This window comes from Rhipicephalus microplus, chromosome 9, assembly GCF_043290135.1.
Source record: "Rhipicephalus microplus isolate Deutch F79 chromosome 9, USDA_Rmic, whole genome shotgun sequence".
Classification (NCBI taxonomy): Eukaryota; Metazoa; Arthropoda; class Arachnida; order Ixodida; family Ixodidae; genus Rhipicephalus; species Rhipicephalus microplus.
Window position 1 is genome coordinate 104,107,663 of NC_134708.1, and position 20,857 is coordinate 104,128,519.

Below are 20,857 nucleotides of genomic sequence, written 5' to 3' on the forward strand. Positions count from 1 at the left end.
GCATAAAAGTCATAAATGTTCTAAAAGTGTTGTCACGCACGGCTTGTGGAAGGGACAAGGGTTTAATGAATTTGTATAAAAGCCTTACACGTACCCACTTAAACTACGGAGCAATAGCATATCAGCCTGCGACGCTTACTGCCCTTAAAACGCTTGACCCTGTTCATTATCTAGGCATCCGTCACTCTAGGGGTGCTTTTTACACTAGCCCCGTGGGAAGCCTGTAAGTGGAATCGAACAAATGGTCCCTCCCTCTACAGAGATGTTTCTTGTATTATAAATATTATCTGAAAGTGAACGCAGGCAAAGAACACCCTTCAAATTCTTCAAAAACTTACATGTCAAATTGTGCTGCACTCGAAAACTGGCCTTCTATGAGATGGCCTTCTACTCACTTTTATCCACAGTCTACTCATACAAACAGCTATCACAATCTGCTGGATGCCATGGCACCACGAAATACAAGGCAACGTTTTGGTGAACAAGCTAGCTATATTCACCAACGAAACTGCTACCAATATATTGATACCAATTCCTTCACTTGACTTAAAACCTTTTCTAAAACAAAAGTTCAGAAGTTATTGGCAGAGCACATGGGACACACACACAAGCAATAAACTGCATGTTACCAAGCTGGAACTTCGTCAGTGGCCGCCAATATTAAAATAATGCCACACAGAAGTAATACTTACAAAGTTAAGAACAGGACATACACACAGTACACATTCATTTCTTTTGTCTGTGGCAATCCGCCTTTGTGTGACAGATGTAGACAAGCAGTCACAGTACTACACATTCTATTCGAGTGTAAAGAACTAGTCACGCTGAGAAGACAGCACTTTACAGTATACCCTACCGACAACAAATACCACTTCACCCTGCAATGTTAGTCGGTAGGGAACCACTTTTTACGCATAAATTGTTGTTGGCTTTCTTGAGAGACATCCGTACCCATCACGTCATATACCCGGACATTCCATTGCACGACCTCTCCAGAGAGGTCTCTGCTGTGGGGGCTACACCGAACAAAGCACTTGCCTCACGGCCCTTGAACGCAAGGGTATGAATGATCGAGGCACCCTTGCTAATGCCATACATGTCCACCATGGTTTTTGTTATCACAAAAGTTTGTCACCCAGTGACACTACAAATATTTTACGACATGGTCATGACCCTATTATTTCTATGTTTTAGCCGCCTTTACGCGTGGAATTTTAAGACCCTTATACAGCCGCTTATCACAATCGATGTCCTTAGCTCTAGTACTCTTTGGCCACGAAATGGCCCTTGCGCCACAAAATACCAAATATCATCATCTTCCGTTTGCGAAGAGAGCAAGATTATCAGGCACGCCGATGTAACAGCTGAGACACTTATTCACGTTCACCTGTACCTGTCAGTACGCTTTGTGCGCCATCTGTGCACGAACAACGTGGGACGTGCTTTGATCTGCTTGCCATTTCTCACCTGCTTTTTCCATTTGTTGCTATCACAATTGTTGCTTCGCCTTTGCGGCGAATCTGTGACTTCTTCTGGTTCCGCTTCTTTTCACTTTGAAGACCCTCGTGACCACGACGCTGATCACATGCTTACCAGTGAAGCTTCTTCTCCACGTCGGAAGGCTCGCAATCTCCCTCAACCACGTGACATCCCACTGCCCAGAACTACCACTTAATCAGACTGAAATTACGCTGAAACCATCAGAAAGTGCTCCATGTGCCCGCCCCAAGGAAACTAGCTGCCGGCTACTCCAGGGGCAAAGTTGCCAAGTACCGAGACGCCGAAAGGACCCCTTAAGGCGCGTTCTCATTGGACAGACAGGACACTGATTTTGGTCAGTGGGCTGTCTTTTATCCTGTAGGCTTATGTACACTGCAAAGACACAAAATTTGCGCCGGTGGTCTCTGAAAGACTGCGCGCGGGCCTTGTCGTGCTAGCCGTCATTTTTTTGCCAGTTCTGTAGTAGCATTCTAGATACAACCAGGACACCCACTTAACTTGCACAACTGCACCTCAGTTTCAGCCATGCTCCCTGCTCTGCAATTGTCCATCTCCGGCTACATGGTGCAGCCCTCGCCATAATCCATGGGGACGAGGGACGGGCATGGTTAACACGATTTATGCGGTGCTCAAGCTGCCTATTTAGGCGCCGTGGAAGTTTTCGAGTGGCCGTTGTTAACTCCCCAAGATTTCCCACCTCGTGGTCGTTTGAAGCAAAGATGTGCGGCGAATTTTCGCTTGGCTGCAGATCTCCCGGAAACGCATCCGCTCACGACAGGTCAGCAGATGCGTTTTCCTGGTGTTTTCAGTCTTTCGTCAAGCTACATTACGTATACGTGTTGTATTCTGAGGCGTCCTCGTCATCGTGAGCCTAGTGTGACTATGAAATCTAGCGACTTCGTCGGCGGTTGACTTGTTGGCCGATGATTTGCGTCTGTCTCGTGTTTTCGTCGGGTTCTTGTCAGGCTCATGTCGCTTAAAATAACGGGCCTTTACCGCTACAAACTTTGATCTGACGACGACCACCACGAGTACTAGTTCCGATGAAGTCGTACGTACTGACCTCACAGGTAATATAGACGGACACTACGTAGCAGCAATGGTTGACACGGGTGCTTACTTCTGTATTTTTAATTTTTTTCTTATCCTAAATACCCTCAAGGTACAAACGCACATAGAAGAGGGGAGGATCAAAAAGGTAATACATCATAAGTACTCGGTTATAGGTACGAAAGATAGATAGAACTCACCGCACTGACACTTAGCAATTGTCAGTTATAAAACAAAAGTAAAATAGGAGTAAATAATAAAGCAGCAATCAAAACAAGTAATTGTCCCAGGAGTTTTAGAATGTGAGTTTGTTTGATATACATATACACAATACACTGCGAAGAGAATAAAAAGTAATGCGAAAAGTGGTAAAAACGTTATAATAATGAAAACATAATGCGCAAAAGTATTATTTTTAAAATCAAGTGTCTAGAAATATAGCAAAAACATATTGAAAATTCAAAAGTGTAAAACAAACACTTGTATTACCGTGAGATGAAAATTCTAAATGCAATTTTGAAGTAATTGGTGTTAGTTATGCAGGTGACTGCTGAAGGTAGGTGGACCCACTCTTTCGTCGTTCTGGGGAAAAATGACTGCGAAAAACAAACGGTGTTCCTGCGTGGAATGCTCACTTTTTGGCGATGGTTTATGCGTGATAAAATGCATGACGGGGGCTGAATGAATAAAGAGCATAAACATGAGTTGTAGTAACTTTTATAGATAATAGACAGTCGAGGCAGTTTTATACGGTATGAATGCGGTGGAAGGTGTAGGATATCTTTCATGTTTGTAACACTGGCAGTTCTTAAGTAGTCTTTGAGAATGAAAGGAACACAGCGATTTTGTATTTTTTCTGGTATTTTTTTACGGTTCTAATATGTGGTGTACTATAACGATGCATATTCAAGCTTCGGAAGAATAAAAGTTGCGTACAGCAGTAGTTTCAGTGATGATGGAGCTTGAGAATACTTCCGGTGAAAGTACTGTATTGTGCCAGTGGCTTTTCTGACTATTTGATCAATGTGCGTTTTTATGTTAGGTTGCCAGTAATATAAACCTCCAATTATATTCATGATGTAACGCATTGGAGTGTTAATTAAAATTCTCTTAGTATACGAAGCCATCGCATTACGGCAAATACTCAAACATTTACATTATCTGATGTTTATTTTTTTCTGCCATGATTAACACCACTTAGATATAGTAGTGAGATCTTCCTAAATAAGTGGAATGTCCGCGGTGTCAGTTGTTGTTAGATACAGGACGCAGTCATCAGAGAACAGGCATATTTTTGAGGATACAATAATAGAGAAGGCATTAAAGGGACACTAAAGCCAACTAATAAGTCGACGTTAATTGTTAAAATGGCGGTCCACAAAGCCCGTCGTGTTACTTTTGTGCCAAGGAAGGGCCTATTCTGAAATAAAATCACGTCTTAGTGCTCCACATTGGGTTAGCGCACTTCGAAGTACCCGCTAGAAAATGCGAACTGAGCGGAACGACTCGCGTCACTGTTGTCATGCGCAACATTGTCCGGCTTTACTGTGCTAGTAGTAGCATACCGAAAGCAGCAGGAGCCATCGCAGCAACAATGGTCATTGATCAATTTCCCCTCATTGGCTTCGAGATTGGAGACGCTTTTGTTTCAACTGTGCCCCGCTAGATAGGACCACCTTTCCCGTGTCACTACGCGAAAAATGAATTTTTTAAGAACTCGCTTCATTCCCCATAGTAACGTCTTGCAGTTAGTTTTTCCATGAATCAAACAGAAAGAAACACGCAGCCTTTTATTGCATCTTCTGATTCCCGCACTATTCTCTATTTAGTGCAGTTAGATCGATTACTATAGGTTATTTGTAGGTGGTTCAACTGATTTCATCGGGATCATTTTGAAAATTTCCTACTGCAGCACTTGTGTTCTTGCGCATTTACCCTAATTTCTTGGTAAGTGGGGCACTGTATATATTATTATCGTTTTAGATGTTGTCATACATTGAGCTTTTTTCCTGACGTAAATTGTCATTTGACTTCAGTGTCCCTTTCTGATAGATTAGGAATAGTAGGGGGCCAAGCAGACCTTTGCAGGAAACCAGAATCATCGGGAACCAATAAGCAGCTAGTGTCGTTAGCGGTGACACATTGAATACATGATGTCAGAAAGGCGTGAATCCAATTGTTATAGCATAGTCGATGTCTAAAATGCTTAGTTTATGAAGACCAATGCATGGTTCACTATCCTACAAGAGCTCGTAACCGCCTTGAGAAGGTAAAGACGCCATGTAGTGGGCCAAGTATAAGAAATACTGGTGAGCAGCTAATGATGCCAACGAAAAATTACACCGCTCGGTTCCTAATCAGTGTTTTTAGCTTGATGGCCACTTTTGTAATTTTACCAGAACGTTGTAAAGAGCAGGTTTTCGTGTGGTGTTTCTGTGGGAGTTCGGCGCTGTCATCAATAGTCCAAAACAAATCGTCACCTTTTCCGCCCATGCGTCGACGGCAACTTTGAAGAACAACTGCAGAGTTCACGTTTAGCCGACGATGTGATGTGTAGCGCCTTTATACTAATCAGTCGTCATCATCATCATTTCCTTAGTCAACCCGCAGCGCCTCTCGCGCTGCTCCTGATCGAAGTTCGAGGCGCACTCTACAAGAGAACGAGTCCTCGCTACTGGCGGTACAGACACAGGCAGACGCCGCTACTCTACTTTGGCTCTGAAGATTATAGTGGTGAGGTCTGCAGGGCCACGTCGACCGATGTCACTTTGTCATTCCTACCTTACTGAACACTGCTCAATAGACAAGCTCTTGAGATGAACGACCAGTAGGACAAAAGCGTTTTGCATTTGTGTTGATCTAGTCCTTCATCTAAACTTTTTCACTTTTATACAGTCAGCAATAAGAAAACAATAAATTGCTACCATCTCGCCCAAACAAAATCCCTTATAAGTTATATTTCTAAAGCAATGGGCTCCCCACTCTTGGTTATCATTCCGACATCACTGCTCATCCCACTAATAGTCATCGCCACGTGTCCAGAACATACCTGCGCATGTTGCACTTGACAGCGTTGTATCCAATTAGAGGTTTTTCAGCTCTGCAGTGGCCTAAGTCTGTCCAAGAGGCACGCAACAAGGATATGTAAAATATTGAGTTCTGAATGTCATGAGCAGGCCAGGCTTCGTAAAGACGCTTTGAGGAATCCGCACTTGTATTCATCTTGTCCTTAATGCTAAAAGTTTCTCTTTTAAAAAGTCTCATTAGGGCAACAATGAATAGCTTCCGAGTCACCCAAGCAAATCCCCTATAAGTCACGTTGCAACTCTGCCTCTCGCCACAAATGGGGACCTGGAGAATGCACTCTTCGACGGGCCACCGACAGCCATGTCTCCACGATTCTGCCCGCCAGTGCTGCCGTTCCGCCCTGCCTACCCTAAAGTATGGTTTATGCAACTAGACGCCGCTCTCACGGAAAATGGCGGCACGAACGAGCCTCGTATGCACGCCATCTTGCTCGGCACGCTGCTGGTAGAGTCTTTTTCATCTCGCTGACACATCAAGCTCCAGCCCGAAGCCCTACGAAGAACTTTGCTCGGCGATGCTTGCCTGCTACGGCCTCACCTACCATTCATTACGACAGCCCGTTGCTTCCAAGCTTCTCCGGCATTATAGCGAACGAAACCAACCAGTCCGCAGCCCTGCAGTGACAATGACTGCACTCTCCCGACGAGGGCACCTCCACCTCACAAACGGCCACCAGCGCAATGACTTATGCGCCCTACTACCCACCCAACGTGATTTCGAACCTTCCTGCTGCTATCGACCTGTGGGCCACAAGGTGCATTTGTTCGACAACATTGACCGATGGTTCATTGGGCATGCCTGCAACCCATACGTCCTCCCGACCACCAAGGCCCACGACACTTCTGACACATCAGGCTCCTTGACGGCAGTCTCGCCACACGCCATGGAGCCTGCCGCGACCCCGGACATCGTCACGTCCGCTATTTGCCCCTCCCCCAAGTTCTGGAGGCATCGCCGTCGACGATGTCCGAAGGTGGCTCTACCAGCCTTCATGTTTCGCGCGTCGTGCCAGCAGCGACCAGCCTCACCTTCGCAGTCTCTCGCAGCCGAATCTAAGGCCCCCAGCCATCCACGGCCAAAAGCTCAAGATGCGGCAACAATGAGCGAAGCACCAGAGAATGACATCTCTAGTTTGTATATTGAAGTGCACTGCAGACTACACATATCACACCTGCTTGCCGCCAGAGTCATTCGGTTGTCTGGTCAGCTAGCTGTGAGTATTCCGCCAATCGTTGAAGCTTGAACGTGGTCCCAGCAGGAGACCGAGATGGTCTCTTTGCATGTGAGTTCGCCTCTGCCACTAATATTTCATAACTTTATGAATCTCAACACCCTTTTTCTAGGAAGGCAAAGAGTATCTGAACAGTGCTAAGGCTTTGGGAGCTAAACACTTTGTATCAGACACAGAAACAAAGCGTCCATGTTTTGCAGACCACCGTCGATATCAGCTGGTTGATGCAGCATGAATCGGTGCTGTACATTAAAAAATGCCTAACGTGCAAGAAATAAAATTTATTAAAGCACATCGCCAATCTGGCAGACGTGCTCGTAGGACATTGTATGCCGATGATATCCGTGAGGCCAGCTGAATACAAAAGTGAAATAATTGTCACCTGGACAGGCTAGATAAAAGGCAATGGTGGCCTTTCTGTTCAAAACTAGGCTCAAAAAAGCTGCTGTCAGGAATATGTAGTATTGTTCGTAGCCTGAAAACCCCACCGACCCAACTGCATCCCTTCAGCTGAGTTGCTTTGTCTCGTAACAGCAGCGAGTTGGACATGGTGGGGGCTTTCTGCTATAAGACCAATGCAGCGGCTCTAGCAAGTTTACCTTGCGCATCACGACAAGTTTCAACGCCACCAAGCACCATTGAGGTAGATTAACCTTTTACTATCATGGAACTTCTTGGGCCACAGGCTTCAACGAAACGTTTCAAATAGTGCAGTGTATGAGAGTGACTGTATATGTTATGTGACTTTTATGCGTGTGTGTAAAAGTACGCGTTGAGTGTTCATCATTGTATATATTGTCGCAGTGCAACAAGAACACAGGATGACAGCATCTTACGGCAGCGAAAAGAGCGTGTTCAGGATCAGCTGTACAGCAAGATGCTTGCTTCGTTGTCGTCCCAAAACAGCCTGTTCCACTGGGTGGAATCTACAAAACATTCTCATCGTCATTCTTTTTCATAAACACACGTGTCACTTGCCCCTCCTTATAGGAGCATCACCCCGACGCTGATTCAGACCCACCGTATTTTTTAACGTGCAGTCAGTCGTTCACATAAGGCTTCACACGCACTACATGCACAAGTTCAGGCTAGGAAGCGCAGCCACTATTACAAAGAACACACAAGATAAATTCTTACCAACTGGCCCGATACAATTGTTAATTGAGTTACATTTCTAGTAAGCGCTTCTGTTGTGTGTTCTTTGTAATAGTGGCTGCGCTTCCCAGAAAAATGGATCCTTACCAACTGGCCCGTTATATTGTTTATTGAGTTACATTTCTAGTAAGCGCTTCTGTTGTGTGTTCTTTGTAATGGTGGCGGCGCTTCCTGGCAAGATGGATCCTTACCAACAGGCCCGATACAATTGTTTATTGAGTTACATTTCTAGTAAGCGCTTGTGTTGTGTGTTCTTTGTAATAGTGGCTGGGCTTCCTAGCAAGATGGATCCTTACCAACTGGCCCGATACAATTGTTCATTGAGTTAACGGCGACGCAATCCGTGTGAAGTCGGCGATAAACTGGTCATAGTAGAAGCATAGGCCCAAAAAGCACCTGACAGCTTCTTTATCGAACGGTACTTGGAACTGTGCGACGGCCGCAAGGTTTTCGGGATGAGGCGGAACGCCGGTGCAGCTGACGACATGACCAAAAGACAGCAGTTTTTCAAAACAAAAGTGACATTTCTCTGGTTTTAGTTTGAGGCCTGCAGAAAGTATGGCTTGTAAAACAACTTCTAGCCTATTCAGATGCTCGTCAAAAGTTTAGAAAAACACTATTACGTTGTGTTAATAGGCTAAACAGGTCTTCCATTTTAACCCTGAAAGTACTGTGTCCATGAGCTTTTGAAAAGTAGTGGGCGTTGAACACAGACCGAAGGGTAGAACTTTAAATTCATATAAACCATCCGGCGTCACAATATCTGTTTTTCCCGATGTTTTGGGTCTAGAACCTCGATCTGCCAATATACGCGTCTGAGACCCATAGAAGAAAAGTAGCAAGCGTTTCCAAGCCTATTCAGGGAGTCATCGACACGTGGAAGCAGATACACATCTTTTTTATACACTGAATTTTGCTTCCTGTAGTCCACGCAAAAACGCAGGGTACCGTCCTTTTTCTTAACTAGTACTACAGGTGATGCCCACGGGCTTTGTGATGGCTGAATCACATCACCTTCAAGCATTTTAGCAACTTGTTGCTGTATCACGTCCCTTTCGGCGAGGAGAATGTGGCGTCGGGCGTGGTGGCTCATGTGGTGCCTTTTGGCACTCGCCGCCTTTGCCGGTCTCGTCTGGGGTGAGTCCATTGGCGGAGACGGCCCTGCTCCCTCGAAGCACCACTCAGATGACTCCGGGGAAGGCTTCGAAAACAAAAAGAACAAGCTGCAGGCACCCGTTACTAAAGTCCACCTTCCAGCACTACCGAGGACGAGCGCCGATGATGACGAGCCGAGAAGCTGCAGAATTTCCCAAATACAGAAGGGCTAAGAAGTGATTTTAGCCCTAACTTGTCAGGGGCCCTGTGCAGTCACTTATCAAGGAAACGTCCGAAGAACAGATTCTAAAGACGGAAAGAAAAAATAGAGAGATGACGCCCACAGCAGGAGACGTCGCTGCGGAACATAAACAGCAAGGACACGAAGATGACCACACTGTTCCTCCAGCGTAACGAGACGCCGAACTAGACGCTGCTGCTGCTGAGGCGCCCTCTGGGAAAACTGCCGTTGCTCCGAAAACGCTGCCTGAACCAGTGCCAATGCTGGTACGGCAACAGCGTGCTCACGAGTTGGGAGGCGGCTCAGACCTACTATCGTAAAGTGGACAAAGTCGTGGAGCACGAGGTCAACAAGTGCGGCTCAACCTCGATTCAACAAATTTGACTTCTACATGAGGCTGAAAACCCGGGCTCATCAACGCGACTCATCCACGGCGACCTCATCCTGTACTACCAGTTCCTCGCCGGTAAAGGAGATTCGCCGGCCCAGGTAGGGCTGGGCCAGCTCCACTACTAGGGTGGACAGGGCAGATAGCAGGACCATTCGCGCGACCTGTGCTACATCACCCAGGTGGCCAACACGGGAAACACCAACGCCATTGCCTTCCTGGGCAAGATATTCTTCAAAGAAAGCTCGGTGGTGACCCAGAACAACGAAAACCGCCTGTCCCACTAGCTGGAATCTACGAAACTATATAATTGCCCTCACCCGGCACCTGGAGTAGCATGTCAGGTGAAAAGCTAGGCAAGCCGCTCCAGCTCCCCATTAAAATAATTCGCTCTCTATCTCATTCATATATATGGCTATAGTGCACCACAAAAAATAGGCAGGAAAGGAGGGACAAACACCAGGGATCGGGTAGCCTACACTAAGGCCGCCTAGGTTGCTGCTGTGTCCTAAATACATTTTATTTCGCGTAAGTCACGAAAAATAGCGAGAAAGACTGGTGTGGACGTAGTGCTTTCTGCTCCCAAACGCTCAAGAAATGTGTAAAACGGTTATAGCAGACGCAGTGGGAAACGAAATCTTAAGATCAAGCACAGGGGAATGTTTTTGAATTTCAGCTGAACTCGAGCGCATTCCTTTGAATTGTGAATGCTTCTAAATAGACTAAGCATTGCTTTGAATTGTGATTGCGTGTACATAAGCTAAACTAGAAGGTGTGGGAATCGAAGACTTAGGAAACACCAACACAACGTAAAAAAAGCTGTATCTGGTCATTTGGAGATTGACGATCAGAGGTGTGGCGGCATCCCTATATTTCAAAACACCTGTGTTCTCGTTATCTTCACGACAGAACTACACGTAAAATTATCGAAGCCTATGAAAGTGACAAAATAAAAAAATGTGAGAGTGTGGCTTCTTTAGTCTTGTGAGCTAAGAAAAAAAGGTGTCTAAAATCCTCGCTTTGACGTAAGCGAGTGCAGGTTGTCATAATCAGTGATGACACGTGCGCGAGTTGTGCTCTCTTTTTACATGATGTATTGTAGGTTTTATCTATCCAGCGTTATTGTAAAAATAGAAAGTGTAATTGCGAATTGAACATTAGTTCCAATGACAGCTCATTGTTTTACATCGGCCAAGGGCAGTGATAACGCAAAAAATTTAAAAGGGGTTTCCACAAAAACAGTTTCAAGAAGGCAGGCATATCAACATTATCAGCCAGAATCAGCTAGATGTTTCACAAGCTTTACCTGTGCATGATAGCAGGCTACGTTACAGGCGATATCTCGGCTGCTACACAGCGTGGTGGGGCATTTTAGTGGGCTGGTTGCATTCCAGTGAAATCATATCATTGCCTACAGCCACTGACAGGCTCCCGCTTTGTAGCAACAATATGAAGGCACGAGTGTGACAGCCAGTGGAAACGCGGTGCCCTTGCTGATTTGTTTCACATAGCGGCCGCTGCAAATCATCCGATGGAGGGCTCGAGGCTATTCGACATGCGCCCGCATGTGCGAACTTACATTGCTCACTATGGCACGCTTTGTGTTAGTAAGGTTTCTTGCCTCGTGCTGTGGAGCGTGAGTTCATAAGTTTAACGCCCGGGGACGCGACTTTTTTTAGAATTTTTTCATTTGTTGCTTGCTACTTTATAAATTGCATTTCTATATACGTTTAAAAAATACATCATTGGAACCGGGAAGAACCTTGCAGCAGAACACCTTCGCGTTAAAACGACGCTTGCAGTTAGCCGTTTAAATCTTGAAACGGCAAAACTGTCGTTTTATTACGACAAAAATATTATTCTGGTTGCAGTTAGGTTGTGTGTACGCCTAAGCTAGGTAACGCAGGCTGTTTTTTTTTTCTGTTGCTTGTTGGTCAAAGTTAGACTTTAGGTGGGTAATGCGAAGTTCTTGTTGTGATGACTTTTGAAGCAAAGAGATTCAAGCTTAAGCACAAATCGTTACACGACACTGTGGTCCAATTATCAGACCGACTTTGGCACTGAAAGAAAACGTTCACACCTCTCATAGGTCTATGAACCCATCGTTCTTGACGTATTCTATCCATTGCTTGGGTATTCTCATGCAGCCATTATTTCGTGTACCATTTTCTAGTATGCTCTCGTACGTCCATGTGGTGTCGGGCTTGCCGCCCTTGCATCATCGCCAATTTTCGGGCTAGCTGTCGCCTTCTAGAGTTTTAGTTGACTAGATGGGAGTAGCGGAAGTAAGCCCATCTCTTTGGCACGTGTTTTTAGAATGACGATAGTTTTATACGATGGACTCTCAAGACCGATTTGCATGGTGGTTTCACTGTCACAAAGAGTATTAGCGAATGAAGGCCAGGATGAAGATTAGTGCCCCAGCCAGAATTCATTGAAATACGGCAGCAGGAAGGGCTTCACTGATGCGACCCTGTGGGACGTAGAGGTCAGCGTTGCTTAGAGGGCTTTGTTTAACTCTACATTGTGCTGACTATAGTACTGAGTGCATGTGATATAGCGTTGGAAACGAAAGCAAAACTGCACGATTGCCGTTGAGGAGGACAGCAAAGAGAGCATGCACCGGTGGCGAAAGCGCACGCGTCAGCGTTCGAGGCAGTTCTCAGCTAGACGTCCGGGCCGGAAAACTCGTGGACGTCCACGTCGTGATGTTCTGTCTCTGGAACCCGGCTGGGTGACTCGCCTAGGGACCAGGTGCTGCACTGGTGATCCGGCTGTGGTTCCTCAGAGCTGGGAAACTGACGGCCGAGGCCTGCAGACTGGCTGCGCAATTGGCCCAGGATGCATGCAAGGTGTTGTGGTTCCCACCACCGACCAGAGCAGCTGCGAGTTCCGGTCTGTTGTGGGCGGCTGTTCCGGCTGCCGTTCCAAGTGGCTGGCGCGATCGTGGTGTGATGCCGGAGAAGCGTGGTGGCTGGTAAGCTATTACTACCGGACTGCCGCGCAGAAGACAGCCGTGCCGTGGCGTGACGTAGGCTGACTCACGCTAACGACATCAGAGTGAGATGCTCGCCAGATTGTCATGTAAAATTAGGGTTTTTGTTGAGCCCCGGACTGCTAGGCAAGAAATTCAATCGATCCAAGATTGCACACACAAAACAGCCTGAGAAACAGCCTCAGCCTGAGTTGGTTGTCGCCATGGGGCAGCTGTCTTCCACACCCGCGACAGCATGGTAGTGGTAACTCACCAGCCACCACGCTCGTCCCGGCAGCACACCACGGTGGTGCCAGCCACCTGGACCGAGAGCCGGAACAGCGGGCCACAGCAGACTGGTACCTGCTGCTACTCTGAACGGCGGCAGGAACCGTGGCACCTTGCATGAACTCTGGGACAGTTGCCCAGCTGGACTGCAGGCTTCATTCGTCAGTTGCCCACCTGTCAGACACGGCAGCCGTATTAGCTGCGCAGCACCTGGACATTGGGCCAGTCACCCAGCTGGATTGCAGATATAGAACTGCACGCAGATGACGTCCGCAAGTTTTCGGACCGACGTCCAACCTGATACTGCCTCGAACAGTACTCTGCCTCGAACACAGGCACGCGCGCTTTTGCCGCCAGTGCCCGCTCTCTTTTTCGTATTCTTCAGCAATTGTGTAGTTTTGGTTTCGTTTCCCAACCTATATCACTGTGCGACATGTCGGTATCGTGTGGACACAGCTTGTTGCCTCATCACCAAATTTCGAAGGTGACTTGAATATTTTTGTGCCACATGCTCTACTCTAGGGTACCGGGATAGGATAAATTCCTCGTCTCCTGCTCATACTGATATGCAGTGGCAAGTTCTATTTTCAATAATTTAATTCAAGCTTCTATACAACACGTGTTTCATCGTCCATAATAAACTAATAACATCTGCGACAGTTGTTCATAGCGTCCGATTGCTCACGCGAAGGTACGAGAATGAAAAACCTGCTGAAGCGCCCGAGTTTGGGATGCAAAAGAAACAGCTTGAGGCCCGTGTACGTATACTTGTGTACTTTTATTAACTATATTCTGCTGAAATTTTTTGAGCCCCGCCATGGTGCCATAGTGGCTGAGATACCCGGCTGCTGGCCCACAGGTTGTGGGATCGAATGGAAGCTTTGGCGGATGCATCCTCAATGGAGGCTAAAATGCTCTGCGCCCGTGTGCTCATAATTGGGTTACTTCAGGAACCACAGGTAGTTCATAATTACGGAGCCCTCCACTACGGCATGTCTCATAATCATGTTGTATGTTTCAGACGCAAAACCCCACCTATCAATAATGCAATTTCCTGAGGCCTGCATATTCTTTCCACATAATCATGAATAACAGTGTTCTTTGGCGTAAAACTTTAATTGTTAAGCAAATATTTTATACTTGTTATTCACAGCATCGCTTAGCAATTATACTAAATTTATTCTGTGTTCAAACACCACTTACACTGCTCTGTTTGCTGTAACTATTTTACCTGATTTTTGAAAGATTGCTTTTTTCACTTCTATGCACACTGAGTTATCAAAGTACTCGAGAAAGTCTCAGAATGGCAGAAACAGCACTAAAGCTACAACAAAATTCTTGTACTGATTTCCGAAGCTTACATACAAAGGTAGCTGAATAACTGAGAAGTATTGCAGGAGTATAATTGCGCTCTATACCTATCTTCGTGATACTGCGTGTGAGACTTAGCTCATATTACATATTTTGCCATTGGCCTAATCAGTGCACAGTTTCACGTTAGCCGCCCTTACACCTTTATCCTGGCCATGCGCTAATGTTGCACGTAGCTTATGTACTTTCAGTTCAGCTAACTTCATTGATTATATGGCAATGAATTTTCGCAGCTTGGTCGAGATCATGCCGTTAGTCTTGAAGGTTTTATCAACATGTACGAAGGACTTACCATTCGTGTCATAGGCTACACGCTCTACCCGGGATCCAAGTAAGTTACCCTCAAAATGTTTTTATTACGAAGTATTTCGAATGCGTAATTATTTTATAACCTGTTCGTTCGCTACAATGAGGCATAGCACTAATATTTGCAAAAAGGAATGGAAGAGACTGCGTTTCCATTTCCCTGCTTTGGCTTGAACCTATGCACTTAAGCTCCGAATGTCAGTGTCTTACCTTGTAGGCTATGCGTCCTTCACATTGTTTTTATTACCTGTACATATGCATCAAAAATAGTAATAACACTTCGCTTTCTTATGGGGGCATGGAAAGAAGCTGTGAAACTTGCACACCCTTGAGAGTATTCCATGCAAGTAAAAAATGCTGGAAGCAAGACTGGTGCGGCCCAACTTTCTCTGAGAGTCGCTATCAGCAGTAATATTTTAAGCGCAAGCGTGTTCCGAGGATTCCGGCTAGATTTCTTTAGTCTAAGAAGTTTTTTTACTATAAACTTCATCTGAGCTAAGCGGAAGTATGTGCATTGCTACAAGTGAGATGGTGGTGTTTGAATATTGAATGATGTAACCTTTTCTCGGCTAAATTTGAAAGGATTCGTGGTAAATAACCCGACAGAGCAACAAGCAAATGGAACACCAGTGGTAAAATTAATAACCCGCAGTAGGCTGGGTTGATGAGAAAACTGCATGTTGGATCGTTCGCAAAGGTAGATGATTAAAGTGCTCTATCTCATTGCTACGGGGCCAGTAACTTCACAACCTGTATTGGTGCGAAAGCTCGGACTACTGATTGTAACAAGCGTTTTTTTTTTTTGCTACAACAATCATTACCTCAAACCGTATGCACAAGACGCGTGCTGCACTCAGGGCTGCTGTCACGTCAGCGCTCTCACTGTACAGACATCTGCCACAGCAAAGTAATCCCGCCTGCTTGGAAGTGAACCTGCAAGCGGAGTATCTTGAAGACAAGGAATTACTATTACATAGACTGGAATACGTGCTTGCTGCAGGAAAGTGTGAGCAAAGATTCACCCATGGTTCAAAAAACAGATGCTGCTTCAGCTTTACCCTCAAGAGTACAACACAATGGCATGATAGAGACTCCAGGGCATAGCCTCCTACTTGGCCGTGAGGAAATGAACCTTCCTAGACGTAATATTTCCAGTTAAAAATCTTCTACATAATTTATCCTGCATTTGCAGCTGCTCAGTCTCCACAAGACCATAATTCTTTCTTTCCAATATTTCTATGTATCCACGAACTCACGAAAGGTGTCCCACACGCCTTCCCAGCTACACACTTTAAAATGGTTGGCCAGCTCTAAAATACACACTAAATGCGCAGTTCACTCGTTTTCGTGGTGTTCGTGGAGTTATGAAACCCGGTATGATTCTACGATTCTGCCACGCATTACCCGCTGTAAGGAAAGGACTTGAAGACGCCGAGGAGCATCAAACCAGAACTGAAGAAGACGAGCGGAGAGCAGGTGGCACGAAGGCGACAACAAGAAATGAAGAAGAGAAGAAGAAGGCACGTGCGATTACGAGTCAACTGTGCGCCAATCAGCTCATGACCAGTGGTGGCCCATAGAGGTGGCGTGCCACGATTGGTCCACGTGCGACCATTACGTGGCAAAAGGCTTTGTGGCTGGGGACGAGCCGGAGCAGCGGCAGACGGTAGACAGCGGGCCGAAGCGTCGGACGCAGGCGATCCAGGTTCCGGCCAGGGAACGCGGCCGTCCACGCTACTGCCGTCCAACCACCAGCTGGGGTGCATTGCCGGCACGAGTGCTGCATCTCGGGGCGCGGCCTGGCCTGCTGTTCTCTTCCTTGCCGAGGGCATCGCGGATCTCGGCGAGGCGTCTCCGCGGTCAGCCGTTCAACACAGCGATGAACGTGGCCTGGCTAATGGTCACGGTTGCGTCGAGCATCGCGTCTCGGCGCACGCTCTTCGCTGGACGGGCTGGCCATTCCCCGCATGGAGCATCGCGTCTCCGATGCGGGTTGACTGCTCAGTAGTCGCACCCATGCCATCAAGCGCCAGTGTCACCAGAGCGTCGCACTTCGGCAAGGGACGAGCGAGACGTTCTGCTTGGCGAGACGCGGGAGTGTGCACGGAGAACCACGGAGCCGGGCGAGGTCCAGGGTGGCCGAGGATCCAGGTGCCAGGGGAGTTGCTGGCTGAATCAAGGATCGCCAGCGGTGCCGAGCCGTACCGAGCGACGCGCCAGCCTCGGAAGTGGGCCGTGAGCTCACGAGGTGCGTACCCGAGGGTACCTGGCTGTGCCCTGGCCAAGGCGACGAACGCCGGTGAGTGAGCTGCCGCACCGCAGCTGTAGAGAGCAGCATTTCAGCACGGCACAGACGGTGCTGTGCTGGCCAGAACCCGCACGTGGAACCGCTACGCCCGGAAGGTGATCAAAAGCTTGGAAACGAGGTCCGAGGTCGCGCTGGTCAAGGCATCTCCGCCACTGCAGCTCGAGAGTTGAGGCCACGAAGGCAGACGAAACGGTGCGCCGCTCGAGAGGACGAGTTCCTGGCAGCGTTCCAAAGCCGGACGTGAGACCCGTACGTGTCGGCCAGATCAAGCTCCGGTGTGTTCGCTCGGGGTCGAGTCCGCCGGCCGGTGCAAGGTGCAAGGACGCGGCCTGCTGAACGGCTCCTGCCTGGGTGCAGTGGCCGGGAGCAGGTTCGTGGCGAGGCCTAGCGGGTGTGGTCGTCGTGAGCCGTGGCCTGATCCAGGACCTCCGGAGTTGCGACCCTGACTGCTGGGTTGGCCGCGACGTCCGACTAAACGGCGCTGCACATGGTAGCGTATCCGTGCGTCGTCAGCCGTTCCACCCATGCCATGAAATAAAAAGTTCATGTTAATGCTTTCTCGTCCGCTATCAACAAGCATAGTGACGAACGTCCTTTAACCATCACACCCACGTTGAGGAGACTCTATACCTACGTTGGAGAAATGCTGACAGTAACTTGTGCGAATCAGTTTCAACCACTGCCGTAGCTCTGTAGTATTACACCTGCCTGTCTCTTCAAGGTCTGTTATCAATTCTAGCCCATCAGTTGTGCAAAAATCAGCGCCACAGGGTACCAGCGTCCAGCTCCATGTCAGAGTAAGGGCCGAGTATGGCGCTGAAACTGGGACGCTGTAGCGGCAGCGTCCCAGTACTCTCCGCAAAATGGCTTCACAGGGTTAAAACGCGGGTGCCCATTCGCCATAAATAAATAAATATTTGAAGTTGCGCACAATCAAAATAAAACATAAAAACACAAAAAGTGCAAAAAATTACATGCCTGCTAATGAGGTTTGAACTCTCCACCTTCCGATTCGAACCGAGTACACTAACCACTAAGCTACACCACAAAGTGCTTGTTGAGTTGTTGAGCGCCGTTCGACTTCATGTTTATAACTTGCACAGTCAAGATGAACGCGATATTCCTTTCCAAATACCAATTTCGTCTTGATTCGACAGTGACGAATGGCTTCCGGGCACCGAATTATATGCGGATATTAGCAGCGCAAAGCTTTTTGAAGCATCCACATTTTAGCTCTGAAAAATTTTAAATTGTCTGGAAGAGCAGCCATGGATTGGCGGTTGTTGCTTCCGATAATTTTTTTTGTGATAGTTCTCGCACTTGCTACTTGTCAGAATGTACATATGATTTAAAGTGACTTGTTCAGTAGATATGCACACACACGAGTGAATATTGAGTTGTTGTTTTTTTCGCGCAAGCGACGATATAGCAGTATACATCCGGCGTTCCAGACTACATGCTTGCATGCAGTTATAATGATACCTGCAACTAAAAAACTGCCCAAGAAATTAGTAATGCAATCCACTGAAAAAGTATGCCCTTGTGTCTGCTCACTAACGCGTACCAAATTACCAACTAAAAATTGCGTGTTCTTACATGCGAGTGAGAGAAGTACCGGCTACTGCACTCAGAAGGAAGCTCTCGGTGACAGCCTGCGTTGCTGAAAGCACAACACATCAATCATCGTCGCTCCTTGTGTGGGCACCACACACGCGCCGAAGCAGTTAACTTAGGCTTAGAGATGTCAAAACTGTACTTTACAGTCATTGTTACAATTTAGAATTGAGCCTACTTAGAGTAAAAATAGCTGGCAGCGTGTACCCTGACGCGACTGGCACGATAGGCCTCGCTGGTACGGGGCACTGGGTAAGGCCGCTTTCGAAGCAGCTGAGTTGAGATGCTTGAAGTTTCTGCGTTTGAGCTTCGCAACCTTTTTAACTGTTACTTAAACTATACCTCAAGTAAGCAAAAGGTCTATCATTGCCAGACATGCATTTATGAAGTGGTGATATCAAGTGACAGCCGTTTTTCTGGCGTACGCGGGCAGTACTGAGTGAGCGTGCCGATGTAAAGTTATATCACTTATATCAATAACAACTATTAAAAAAAACTCCCAAAGAAATAATAACGCAATCCGTTGACAACATATTTCAGGGAGTACGTTCACGAAGGCTTACCAAGTAACCAATTGGAAATTGCGTGTTGTTACATATGAGTCGGAGAAGTACCGGCTTAGCGCGGCCGGCAGCTTCCGGTGATGGCCTGCGTAGCTGGAAGCGCGACGCATCGATCGTCAGCGCTGCTTCTGCGAACATCGACACAAGGCAAAATAGTTCATTCAGGTTCATGGATGTCTAAACTATACTTTACAGTTATTCTCCCACTTTAAAATTGTGTGTACACGAAGCAAGAAGCACCGGTAACATATACACCGACGCGGCCGGCACGATACTGCTCGCAGGGCTGGGTACAGGGTAAGACCTCTCTCGACGCGCCAACTGGGGATGGTTGAAATTTCTGCAATAGAGCTTCGAAACATTTCTAACTGTTACCTGAAGAAAGCAGAAAGTTAAGCATGGTCAGGCATCCAATTACGCGGTGTGGCAGTATCGAACGACAGCTTTTTTCTCTCGTCTCCGCTTGGAAACCTTGTGAAGCGACCGAGCGAGCTCATTTAGGTTTCGTGAACTTGGCGGCAAACAGACAAACACACAAAGAACTTTATTGGGTCCTGAGAAACGCTGCTCATTTAGAGCAATGTCGCGGGCCGCCCCCACGTAGGAAAAGGGAGGCCTAGCCTCACCGCCGCATCGCGGACTCTCCCAGCCAGGGCGCCTGTGAAAGGAGGCGTTTGGTGTGTAGCAACACCACGGACCCGAGCTAACGTGGGAGTTCTGACTCCCTCCCACGCCTAACCGTGCGTGGTTCCACCGTGTCCGGGGAAAAGGGGATCCTTGGGGTTGGGCCGACGCCGGGTGATCGAATCTTTAAGCCCCCCCCCCCCCCAGCAGAGGCAACACACCCCTTTGGCCGCGGCTTCACGTAGACGGCACTTCTGGGCTTACCCACCTAGGGGAAATTGGCCGTCGCCTTTTCCTATCTATCTCTCCCTACTTCTTCGTCTTTATCTCTCACTTTTTATCTAACCTGTCTTCTACTCTCTTCTGTTTACTTCCAAACTTCCTGGCGGCCAGAGTTAACCCTGTGCAAATAGCCTATGTTGGTCTAGGTGCATTGGGTTATAGTTGGATTGTACGGCTGGCGTCTGCAGGTATTAGCATCCGCAAATTGTAGCGTCTCCTCGTTAGGCTCCGTGGTGGGTAGCCGCCAACGCTTCTGAAGAAAATGAAACACTCATGCATAGAGCTTTTCCTTCGTTAGATGATCGTACCGCCTTAAAGCGCGTACGCACCGAAGACTTGGGTTTTTTTAACCGTTCAAAAGAAAACTTCCCCCAATTTCACGTCATACATAGTAAAAAGCGGCAAGCAAGCCCGAACTGTATCTCAAGTTGTAGTAGCCAGGTGTCTGACAGAAACACTTGGGGCCGGGTACAAAGTTACCAAAATGGCCAGCAGAGACCTCCTCCTCGAAATTTGAGAAAAAGAGCACTTTGAGAAGCTACACAATCTTTCAACTTTTGGTGACACTCCAATCACTGTAACACCACACAGATCTATGAACACAAGCCGTGGAGCGGTATATGATGCTGATTTGCTTGGTTTGACCGAAGAAGAACTTTTGGAACGGTAGAAGAGTCAGAATGTGACCAATGTACAAAAAGTTGTCATGAGAAGAGACAAAAAGATAACACACACGAAACACCTAATACTCACGTTCGCTTCCAGTAATCTGCCAGAAAG

General features: G+C 47.3%; 1 protein-coding gene across 1 annotated transcript in view; it reads left to right on the plus strand.

Moving 5' to 3' along the window:
* Positions 1-14,655: 14,655 nt before the first annotated feature.
* Positions 14,656-20,857, plus strand: part of LOC142772319 (uncharacterized) — a 162,877-nt gene continuing 156,675 nt past the window's right edge. The window contains exon 1 of the mRNA XM_075874519.1: positions 14,656-14,711. Within this exon, the coding sequence (XP_075730634.1) occupies positions 14,656-14,711 (56 nt within the window). The remainder of the gene's footprint in view (positions 14,712-20,857) is intronic.